The sequence below is a fragment of the Orussus abietinus genome, unplaced genomic scaffold (assembly GCF_000612105.2).
Source record: "Orussus abietinus isolate OABI.00-Male unplaced genomic scaffold, Oabi_2.0 scaffold2, whole genome shotgun sequence".
Lineage (NCBI taxonomy): Eukaryota > Metazoa > Arthropoda > Insecta > Hymenoptera > Orussidae > Orussus > Orussus abietinus.
This window is the reverse complement of record NW_019396012.1, coordinates 2094179-2106206: the sequence shown is the minus strand read 5'-3', so window position 1 is coordinate 2106206 and position 12028 is coordinate 2094179. Positions and strand designations below refer to the sequence as shown.

At 54.3% G+C, this 12028-nt stretch overlaps 1 protein-coding gene across 4 annotated transcripts in view; it reads left to right on the top strand.

The window, feature by feature from the left end:
- Positions 1–5261, top strand: part of LOC105700614 (protein groucho) — a 59247-nt gene extending 53986 nt beyond the window's left edge. For all 4 annotated transcript variants that reach the window (XM_012426632.2, XM_012426630.2, XM_012426631.2 and 1 more), the window contains 4 exons: positions 734–859; positions 941–1482; positions 1617–2496; positions 2600–5261. In XM_012426632.2, the coding sequence (XP_012282055.1) occupies positions 734–859; positions 941–1482; positions 1617–2496; positions 2600–2707 (1656 nt within the window). In that variant the 3' untranslated portion in view covers positions 2708–5261. The remainder of the gene's footprint in view (positions 1–733; positions 860–940; positions 1483–1616; positions 2497–2599) is intronic.
- Positions 5262–12028: the final 6767 nt, after the last annotated feature.

Below are 12028 nucleotides of genomic sequence, written 5' to 3'. Positions count from 1 at the left end.
CGGTGGTCGGATTTTCTTCTTCTTTTTTTTTTTTTTCGAGACGATAAGCGCGAATTTTGGGCGGCTTATCTCGCTGATTTGGGATGATTGTTTCTGGGGGTGCGATCGAAAATTGGTTTGATATCGGCGGTTGGATACACTTTGGGAGTTCCGCCCTCGACGCCGGCAAGAAGGCCCGTTCGTTGCCGAAGAAGAGTAGGCTCCTCCGGGGGTGGTTCGGATGGAGATATAATTTATTAACGCCTTGGAGGGGACGAGATCCATGCCGGGCCAATATGGGGGGAGGGTATACGCGAGGGGGGAAGCAATATCGGAAAGTGCCCGAGCGTTGCGCAACTCGGCAGACGTATTACCCCGCGGACGTAAAAATTAAGAGCTCGCCAGACGCTAACTCGATTACCGGGGGGCAGGGTGAGGGGTCGTGCATAACCGTATTTCTCCTGCCTGGGGCGAATTCATCGCCCAGGAGCATCCCCGAAAGACTGCTCCCCCTTTCCATACGTATACCTACTTGTTGTTCCATGTCGCCCTGATTTCTACCATCGAGTTGCCAGATATGAAGTTATGGATTTTTTTAATTAAAAAAGAAATAAATTTCATCTCACCTTAAGAGCCGGGGAGAAGCCTTTTGAGGCATGAAATCTTAGACAAATTTTGAAAAGCCTTAATAAGCTTTAATGAATACCAGTCGAGGGTTCAAAGGGTTGAAACGAGCAAATTTTCCTGATTGCAGAGGAACTCGATATCGCCGGCCGAGCGTGAAAAGTACAGCAGGCCGCGTAGCACGCCGGACCCCCAGCACCACGACCACCTCCACCTGAAGAAGATGAAGAAGGAGCAGGATAAGGATATAGGGCACGTAAGTATTCCCGATACACCTTCGAGCTCCACCTTACTCCAAGACCCGCGAAATAAATCCCCGGTCGGGTTTCGCCTTCAGCAAAGCGACGGCGAAAAGAGCGATCAAGACCTGGTGGTGGACGACGCGAGCGAAGGTCCGACCAGCCCGGCTGCGAACGGCACCTCCTCGCCGAGGGAGAACGGCCTGGACAAGTTGGGCCCCTCCTCGGTCCCCATGAGTGGCCAGGTGAAGAAGGAGGCGCCGCCACCCTCTCCGAGGAGCGGGACCAGCAGCAACGCCAGCACGCCCTCTGCCAAGAAGATGGAGGAGAGAGAGAAGCCGACCACGCCGATCTCGAAGCCGGTCACCCCGACCTCCGCGGGGGGCAGCAGCTCCGGCTCCGGGGGCCTGAAGCCCCCCAGCTCCAGCAAGCCCCTGGTCTCGGCTTCGGCGGTAGGGCCCTACCCCCCGCACTATCCGCCTCCGCACCATCCACCCACCGGGCCACACGTGGACATGCTCGGTTACCCTCCAGGGGCCCTCAACGGGTACCCCGCGAGGCCCCCTCTTCAGCAACTCTACGACCCCCATGGAGGCATGAGGGCCCCTCTGGGCCCTCTCGGAGTCCCCGGGGGCAAACCGTGAGTATCTAGGATTTGAAGTGGTTTCATCGGGTTTCTTTTAAAAAATGTGTTAAGTTCGTTGGGTCAACATGAGTGTAGTGCTTTATTGATTGTACGCGATAATAAGATCTAACGTGTGGTACCCTTTGCAGAGCCTACAGCTTCCACGTGTCGAGCGAGGGCCAGATGCAGCCAGTGCCGTTCCCCCCGGACGCCCTGATCGGGCCCGGCATCCCCAGGCACGCCAGACCCATCAACAACCTGACCCACGGCGAGGTGGTCTGCGCCGTCACCATCTCCAACCCCACCAAGTACGTGTACACCGGGGGCAAGGGCTGCGTCAAGGTCTGGGACATCAGTCAGGGCGGCACCGGCAGCGCCAAGCCGGTCTCCCAGCTGGACTGCCTGCAGAGGGACAACTACATCAGGTCGGTCAAGCTGCTGCCGGACGGACGGACTCTCATCGTCGGCGGCGAGGCCAGCAACCTGAGCATCTGGGACCTGGCCAGCCCCACCCCGCGCATCAAGGCCGAGCTCACCTCCTCCGCGCCCGCCTGCTACGCCCTCGCCATCTCCCCGGACTCCAAGGTCTGCTTCAGCTGCTGCAGCGACGGCCACATCGCCGTCTGGGACCTGCAGAGCGAGTCGCTGGTCCGCCAGTTCCAGGGCCACACGGACGGCGCCTCCTGCATCGACATCTCGGCGGACGGGTCCAAGCTCTGGACCGGGGGCCTCGACAACACCGTCCGCTCCTGGGACCTCCGCGAGGGTCGGCAGCTCCAGCAGCACGACTTCACCTCGCAGATCTTCTCCCTGGGCTACTGCCCCACCGGCGAGTGGCTCGCCGTGGGCATGGAGAACTCCAACGTCGAGGTCCTCCACGCCACCAAGCCCGACAAGTACCAGCTGCACCTGCACGAGTCCTGCGTCCTCTCGCTCAGGTTCGCCTCCTGCGGCAAGTGGTTCGTCTCCACCGGCAAGGACAACCTGCTCAATGCCTGGCGCACTCCCTACGGCGCCTCCATCTTCCAGGTGGGTCTCACTCCTGAGATCTTTCCTCGTTGCGTCCCACGCGTTCTAATATTTCTGCTTATATATCAACGTACATTTACCCTTTTCCTTTTATTTTTTACAGTCAAAGGAGTCCTCGTCCGTGCTGAGCTGCGACATCTCGACCGACGACAAGTACATCGTGACGGGCTCGGGCGACAAGAAGGCCACCGTTTACGAAGTGATATACTGAAGCTCGCCCGCGGAGCGACCTGTTAATACATACTTAAAGTGTACGCTTGTTAAGATATTTATGGATCTAAATATACCTAGGGTATTAATCGCACTCGTGCTCGAGACAGTGTGCCGAGGCTCGCCCGAGGAAAGGATCAGCTGAGACCGAAAGATCCGCCATTTTGAGCCCGCCCTCGAGGGCATCGTTCGAGGCGAACCCGCGGAAAGTCTCCTTAGAGGTTATTGGGACTCTTCAAGGTACCGGAGAAAGGAGAAAACGCGACTAAACGACTCGTCGAGGGTGAACCCTCGATTCTAGGCGAGCACGAGGCTAACCAGGACTATTTGCGACCTGGGCAACCGGGTTCGTCGACGGAGAGATGACGTAAATAGGCATTCAAGACTTGTATAGAAGAACAGAGTTATAAGTAGCGAATCGAGTTTCGCGGGCGAGGCTTCGTTAAAGCCTCGATGGAAGAGACGCTACTCTCGTCAGGGCCGATGAGCAATCCGTGTATTATAGATATATTCCTATAGGGCGACGTAGGGACGGCGAGTCGGTGCCGGGGATAGGAAAGGGTTAAGAAGAGCGTCGCGAGCTTGAACGCTCCCTAGGATTTGTACGAGGTGATAGGAGCCCCCTTGAGGACCTTCTGATAACGGCAGGCCGTCCGCCTTGCCGTGCGATTATACATAAATATATATATATATATTATAAATATATATAAATATTATACATAGCCGCGATACACGTGTTTGCTGCGAATCCACGTAATTTCTTACATGCGTTCCCCGGAAAGGGTCGCGACGTGCACCGGAAGGCCGATGTTCAAGTACGTAATTACTATCGAGGGGCCGTGGCACGTTATCGGAGCACTGTACAGAAAACCGTCTAGAGGCCAGGTTCACTTGGAATAGCTCGACGGTGTTAATATGCGTTCTACCAGGCAGATATTTTATGACATTTCCCGGATTCTACTAGAAACTCGGCGGTCCATTTTCTTTGTCCTTTTAATTTTTTTTTTTTTTCGATTAACCGCGTTTGTCCATTTTGCGTTTTTCTGCACAGTGGTCTCGCACATGACGAGGCGTGTCCTCATTGACATAGACTGTTGAAGCGTTGGCGACTTCTCCGAGTTATGGTGTTCCCTGTAAAGTGGTTTTCCCGTTTTCGGTTACTTTCGCCTTTTACGCATTTTAGGCGCGACCGAGACTCGCCCTGTATATAGAGACACGTGTTCGGCGTTTCATTTGGGGAGCGTACCAAGTTGATAGGAAGCTTGTACATTAATTTCTAGGAGCGGCAGTCTCTTTTAGGACAGATTCGGCACACAACTTGTACACTTCCGTGCATGTGTAAGTTCAGATTGGCACGCGTTAACGGGAGGAAACGAGAGAGCGGGAGAGGAGAGAGACGGCAATACGGAGAGGGCGCGACACGCGATTTGTATGAGGCGACACGCGACGAGATGTTCAACGATATTTTTGTGATGGTCAACTGTTATTAACGTAAGCTTAAGCCAGGTCGAGGGCGTCGTCGGTACGCTCGGAATCCACTTTTATCGACAGGGTCTCGGCTCTTGGTACCGACGAAGACTCGCTCGTTCCTGTCGATAAATTAGGGGCCTCTATTAGGGTTAGATAGAGAGCGTTTTAACGCGCAGCCAGGCGTCGGACAGATGCGTACGGATATTTATATTTTGTTACAGGATGGCAACGATGACACCGCCGTGGTCGCGGCGAGTTGGCATTGCCCGTTAACGCCGTTACGCGTTGGAAGTGTCGCAGTCGATTCGGTTTTTACACGGACATAATAGGGTTGTCGTTGTTTTAGAGTTAAATCGATCATTAAACGCACTCCTGTTGAATATTTTCCATTTTCTAGTTAGTCACCCGACGAGGGTTCTTTTCGCGATTCTAGTATACCGTTTACATGATGTACAATGACGTACAGCATGGTACAAGATGGTACGTCTCTTTGCTGGCTCGAGGATGCGTTTAAGGATGCGAAAATCACTCGACGCGACCACGGCCCCGGTAAAAATAGACCAATAGAAACAACGATACCTCAAGAAGACTCAGTAGCTAATTAACTCACTAACGGATCAACTCTGTACAAATCGATATTCTTTTACAGTAAACGCCAGAAGTCTTTTCCTTCTCCCCTTGGGTCATTCCTTCGTTCCGTCGAATTTCTGGTCGTAACCGAGCTTTGTCGGCACGCGAGCTTTCGTTTGTATTACGTCCGAAAAGGATAAAAGAAAGGGGAGCGATTCCTCCTCCAAGGCAGTCTACGTTGTTCCTGTACCCGTTAGTCGGAGTCGATGCATTCCCTTTCTGCAGTTAGGTCGTCTGCACGCGGCAAGTGCATGCGTGTGAGAAGAGGAAAAAGGACTTCGCGCTTCTCGTCCCTTTTACGTTCCTTTAGGATCCCCCTTGTCCGTTTCTTCGGCCTGCCGGTCGATCTCATTGTTCTTAGACGTAGATGGACATAGTGCGGTGTATATCTTATTGCCATACTTTAAGCTGTTCTTTATGAGAAATAAAACGTCAATTTTGCCATCTTCCCAGAATCGCCTTCGGTGTTCATTTCGGTCAAACCGCTTCTACACCTAGAGTTTCATAGATTCAAATCTCGCGTTCTCTTGGCGAGACCATTTACCCAGACATAAGTTGGGAGATTGCTCACGGGCAGGATCGTGTGATCGCATCCTGTGCTGCCCTCTGGTTAGCTTTCACCGTTTTTTGCCCCCAAGGGCGGCGCAACGAATTTCTGATAGGAGCTCGCGCACTCGCGATGGTGGTACCATCTATCAGTCGCCGTTGGCGGCTCACGTACTCGTGATGGTAATACCATGCGGCAGTTGACGGTGGTGGCTTACCTACGCTTACCGATACTGCTCGCTTTTGATGGTAAGGGAAGAACAGTCGTGACACTCCATTTGACTTTATCTACTTATCTACTACTATTAAGTACATTGTTAAGTACGATTGAAAATCAAGAAGAAGACTTTGTGACCAATTCTAGAGTGCACGTGGAAATCCCCTCCTTTTTCTGTGATAATAAAGCAATAACTATAAATAAAGTGGTAAAATATATTTGACAATGCCCACAATCGCACGATCCTGCCCGTAAGCAATCTCCCAACTCATCTCTGTCTTGAATTTCCCCAGTCGGTAATCTACGGGCCAGGTACCTCCAGTCGATATGCATTATCCACCTCGGGACATCCTGCCCTTTTTCGACGGATATAATGATAAGAAATTCCGCTATCGACCGAGTTAGAGGTGCTTTTTACTTCTTTATCCACCGAGCAGGTTTGTAGGGTTCCCAGAAGTCGTCTACAAGAAGTTAATCGACGGTCGACCACCCCTGGCCTTAAGAGTGGTCCGCAGAAATCGATTTCGTCGGTACAGCCCTCCAAGGGGTGTTGTCTGCAGACAGGCGCCTCGCAGACTCGCCCACCACCGGCGAGAAATCCCTTAAAACGAGTAATTTCGGTCATACTTCGAAACTTAATCGCCGCTGCTATTTACATCGAACATTTGCTGCCGGCCATAAAGCTGCGCCGTAAATTCAGACCATGACGCGGAATATGGCCTTAATAAGGGGCTCCTTAGAACCTAGTGCCGACAATTAGGTTAACTTTTCATTAACTAAAGGTGGCTACACGCTTAACGATAAGTCGCTGCGATAAATCTTTGCAGACCGATCCACGGTACAAGTATAGTAGTGGGAAAAGAACCACAACTTAACTACAAATGACAAGTGCCCACGATTCATCGTCACCCCTGAAGCCACCTCACGAGTCTATATCCTATTAAAATAAAAAATAGATGACAAAATTCATTCTTGGGAAATTAGTATCGGTAACTTCTAATTCATGATCAGTTGGCTTCAATTCCTGAAGTGGCTTCATATCGGACTGTAAACTCCCGCGCTGTTAATTAATTATAATATCAATATCTATTCGTGTGATCAGCTGATCATGACTAGATTCCGGGCGAATTTGGAGAGTCGTTCCAAATACGATCTGACAGATGAGGCGAAAAATGTGTTTCGCCGGTATTGGGCGACGTTAGGTACGAAGTGGCTTCATATCGGGCTGCAAAGTCCCGCGCGGCGTGTTCAGCCCCCAAAGTGGCCTCGCATCCCGGGAAGGGCTCTCGGGGTGCCGCGGGACCCTCTCGGGACGGCCAATCGGAGGGTGCATTTCCCCTGGGTCGCGGAGGCTCGTTCCGGCCGAGGTGCGTTCACCCTGCGCGACCGGCGTCGCGCAGCTCCTGGCTGCGTCCTCGGGTAAAAGGTCACGCAGAGCGTCCTGTCGATCGTTCACCTCGTCCTGGGACGCGCACCCCTCGGCGTCCGCCACCCCCGGGCCACGGGTTTCTGAATTTCACTCCAGCGATTAAAGCGGAAAGCGCAGGGGTAAAGGGTGCCAGGCGCCCCCCCTAAAAAATTCCAGACCCACCCCAGGTCCTTAAAAGAAAAAAGAGATCCCATTTCCGAGTCACCTCCCCATAATTCCCAACAGAGAGCCCTAAAAGGAGTACTAAAATTATTAAAAAAGCGCCACCCTTAAAGCCCCTTCGAGGTTAGTTTCCCCGAATTCGCTCGAGGAACCGAACGGAATCCACCCCCAGACTCCTAAGACACGGATATCGGTTTTTGAGATTACTTTTCTTTTAATTCGAGGGAGACTCGAGGAAACCCCTCCGCGTGGATGACTCGCGGACCCTCGGGGGGAGCTTCTGGAAGGGTCGTTCCCCGAGCCCGGGAGTTGCCGGCGGGTTGCTCGTCCGTTGCACCCCGGCGCGGCGGGCTCGCAACCCCTAGTTACGACCCTGGGCACCGTGTCTCTCCCGGGCTGCAACGGGGGTGAACGTCCTCGGCTGACCCAGACTCGGAATCGATCTCCATTCGTTGCACGGCACTGCCGGTTTGCACCCCCCGAGCCCCTGAGTGCTCGCCCCCCCCCTCCCCTATCTCTTATCACGCAGAGGGATTCTCTCCCGAAGGGAACCTTAATTCCCGGCACCGAAATCGCGGAACCCCTAAGTCCCGTCCGGCGCCATCGGGCAGGACTCTTCCGAGGGAGACGGGGAAATCCGAAGGGGAGACCGTTTCCACCCCCGTAAGTCAGTCGCCTCGTGGCACCCTCGAGGAATTACGACCCGATCGGGGGATTTGCCTCGCCACGGGGTAAATAAGTAATTGAGGAAACTCGCCACGTTAAGCGACACCGGGGCCGGCCGCGCAGCGGATGGGTGACCGCTCGAGGGAGGAAGATAAGAGTCTCCTCCTTCGGGATATTCAGGTTCCTTACATCCTTTCGCCCTTGGAGGACGATTGGTGTTCGCCGTAACCTATAATCATTTTAATGATACTAAACGTAACGATAATTAAATCTTGCATTAAATCTAATATGGGGATAAATTTGGGATGCAATTTAATATTGATAATTCTATGCCTTTCGTGGTTAGGACGGAACGGGGGAGCTACTCTGCTGTATTAGGGCATTTGGAGCGAAATCACAGACACGGGGGTGTTTTATAGCTTAATGTGGACTCCGAACCACGGGAAGGTAACCTTAACGAGGCTAATGCCGGGAGCCCGTCGACCTCGATTCCAATCCCAAATGTTGCTCCACCACCGATCGCCCCCCCGCGAAGCCGTATCAGGGCGCTGCAAAGAACGCCCCGATAAGGCCTTCGGCGTGAAAACGAGTAGCGCCTTCGCTTATTTCTCGTCAGCTGATCCCGGATCTAGTGGGGTGCCCCAAAATCGGGCGCACTTTAATAATCGCTCTCCCAGGTCCGTTTAAGTGGTCGTTGCAAGTTGCGAGACGAAAGGGCGTTCCCGAGTGGCGGGCCCCGATTAGAGCCGAGGACCCGGAAGTTCCGGAGATACCGGAAGTAGTTGGAACTTAGTCGAGAGATTTGCACGGTTTACCGGTACCTCCTGTGCCCGGTACTTCGCCGTGTTTCCGGGACAATCGGGAGTTCAGGGGCTCCGCAAAGTTCCTCGCCCCCAGGAGCGAGTTATCGTTCCCGACGTTTCGGATTTTCCGTCGCCTCGGCGTTTCCTTCGATTTTCCCCCTCGCGGGGAGGAGCCCTTTCCCTCGAGAATCCCCGGGCACCCCCGAGGGCGCGACCCTCGCTCCCTCGGGAGCCGGCGCTCCGGGACTCGAGTGCACTCGATCCCTCTTGTTTTTTAATTTCTCCCGGGCCTCGTCTGGCACCTAAATTCATACCCACACCGAGAAGGAAAATATATTAAACCGTGTCATCGCAAATTGTAACTCTACTCCTTCCTCCCCAGCTACGTACATATACTCTGCACACATAAAAATATTTAAAGACTTACACCTCCCCGGTAAATATTTTTTTTTATCGAGAATGGGGAGAAACGTGTTCATATAAACACCACGTGCACGGTTTTAAATTCCTAACAGTGATTAAATCTCATCGAATATCATACGACGATATTATGACGATATGACGATATGATATATCAGTCATATGACGGCTGCCTGCCAATGAAAACTTATATACAAATACTCGGCTGGGTTTAACAATACACAATACCCTACCGCATCAGCTCGCATGGGTACCGCGTTTAACCCCATTACTTTTTATCACAATTCTCGGAGATGCCTCGGGGTGGATACAAGAAGGGGTGTAGCGATTCTGGAAAAAGGAACGGAGAAATTGCAACGAGAGCCACCCGAAAGCCACCTCGGCCGGGGCGCATCTCGAAGGGGGACGGGGGATCGAAGCGTCTGGACGGCCTCGCCGGGCCCAGGTTCGGCGTCGAGCGCGGCGCGCATGCGCGGCCCGGCAGGCGTCGGGCCGTCGCCCGTGACTGCGTCGCGGCTCGGCTCGGCCGCGGGGTGGTTCAATGTTACGGGAGGCCACTGACCCGAGAATCCACCCCTTCGATGCACCGCGCCGGAGGTACACCCCTGGCCCGGTGTACAGCCCTGGCGGGCTGCAGGCCCCCCGCGCCCCCGCGCCCCCGCGCCCGGCCAGGGGCCACGGCCCGGGATATCTCGACGGCTCGCGTAAATTATCTCCACCGACTGCCACGCCGGAGCGTATCTCGATTAAATCGATAGTCGAATTTCCGCCGCCGGGGTCGCCGATCCGCCGAGCTCGAGGAACCACCCCCGAATGGACCACCCCCTGGCTCGGTCGCCTCGCGTGCCGCCGAGAGGGCGGCGGCCACGTCGGCGGGAAAGGCGCACCCGCGGATGAATCGTTGATATCCGTGCAACAAAATTTGTCCAGACTTGGGATTTATCGTAACCCGTGGTTGAGCGGGTGGAGTGAGTTAAGGTCGCGGGAAGGGATGTTCCGGTCTCTTTCGCTGATAGGGCTCAAAGATGGCGATGGGTGCATTCGATGTTCGGCGCCCTTTCCCATTGATCGACTTATTTAATACACGGCGAATACTCCCCTTTGCAGAGTTCCAAACGCGTGGCGGGATTTAACCCTTTTGGCTCTGTGTCGAGGCTGACGCGGCGTTTATTTCGCCGATTTCAGAACGTCGCAAAGGGTCGTTCTCTTCGAGTCCTTGGACCGCGGGCAGACTCCTTTCTTTTCTCCGTGAGGTCTCTGACGGTCGTCCTTCGAGCACCAATGCTCCAGAGGGAGGCTTTAATTGTTGTCTGGCCGATTTCGAGGAAGTCGCGCCCCCTCTGGGGGGCCGCGCAATGCGCGACCGTTAGCTTACTCCCGGCACTCTGGTTCGGTTTCCTTTTCCCCTGCTTCTCGCTCCGTCTCCGACTTTTTCACCGTGCCTTTTTGCTCGTGTTCCTCCAGAGAGAAGAGGGGCACGTTAAATCCAGATCTCGCGTCGCATCGACGCTTAACTGGCACTCGAGACGGGCGAACACACCGAGGGTTGGCAGCCCCGACTCGAGCGGTTGGTCGGGTCGATTCCCCGTTATGCTAATTTGTCAACCGTCGGCAAGAGGGGGCAGGAGCACGTTTCATGGGGGGGCCTTGGGCCCTCGAGAGTCAAAAAGTACCCGCCAAGCGTTCCTTATCCGATTTTCGTCTTTTTGCCCCGCTCGGCATTTAATAATCGAGGGTTAGCCAACGCGTCAAAGGCAACCTCCTTCGTTTCCATTTCTACAAATAATCGAATAAATAAATAAATACATATCTACTATACACACATTTATAGGGTGAACCCCCTCTGAGGACCCCACGCGCCTAAAGCCGACGCGAAGTTTTTCTCCGAGGAGGATTCACCGAATGGTTTCAAACTTTAAAAAGTCTACCATGGAGAAATTAACAAAAAAAGAAAATGGAAATCTCACGATAAGGTCCAGACCTTACAGCTTCCATATTTGCGTTCCGAAGTTTGAAACGATCCGATGGGCCCAGATAGGAAAAGAAACAAACCTTATCGACTCTACTTTCGTGTCAGCTTGAATCCAGCAATCCTGGAAGTTTACCCCGTTAAGGCAATTACCGTTATCACTGCCCTCCGCAAAGTGGCCAGCCCCCCGGTAAGCCGGTTACGAGGTACCCGGGGGGTTCGATTCGAGCACCCCGCGAGATTTCGACCCGGGCCACGTCCAACCTAGACCAGCAACCCTGACCAGCGTAACGACCGGGGGTTGCAGGAGGACCGAGCTGCTCCGCGGGGGGTCGGCGGGGGGCAGGAAAGTCCGCGCAGTTGGGACGAATCTCCTGGTGGCGCGCGGGTGCACGCGTGTACGTGCACGCCGGTGCACTATCCTTCCGGGGCAACGTACGTCGTTATTTCGCGGTGGATGCTGCGGGATCAATAGCGTGGAGAGCCGAAGAGCCGGAGGGAGGGAGCGCGAGAGAGAAAGGGAACGAGAGCAACGGGCGAGGGAGCGAGAGGGTGGAGGGAGAGAGAAAGAAACCGGCCAAAGGGCGCCCGTTAAGGAGCGAGAGAGAGGGAGACAAAGGGCGACTCCCCTAGTCCCGGCACCCCTACCGCCCTTCCCGGAGCGCACCCTTACCCGCCGACAACCCCAGGAGTCGATGCATCCAGGGTCGTTGCTACCGGCAGCGAACGATCCGCCGGGCGGCGTACACGTATGCCCGAGCCGCGCGAGAGGGAAAGAGACCGAGCGAGCGCCCTTCGTGCCGGAGCGAGAGAGACGCGACGAGTCGGCAGGTGGAACAACGCCCGCCGGCCCACGCATCGTCGCGTCGGGAGAGCGCGAGCTTTCGGACGCGCTTTTGGCCCCGCTATCATGACCGCGAGCCCGATCGCGGGATTAATTCTGTCGATAGAAGCGATATCCAATTTAATTAGAGATAGAATTTCGGTAAACACTGGATAGAAATGGTCAG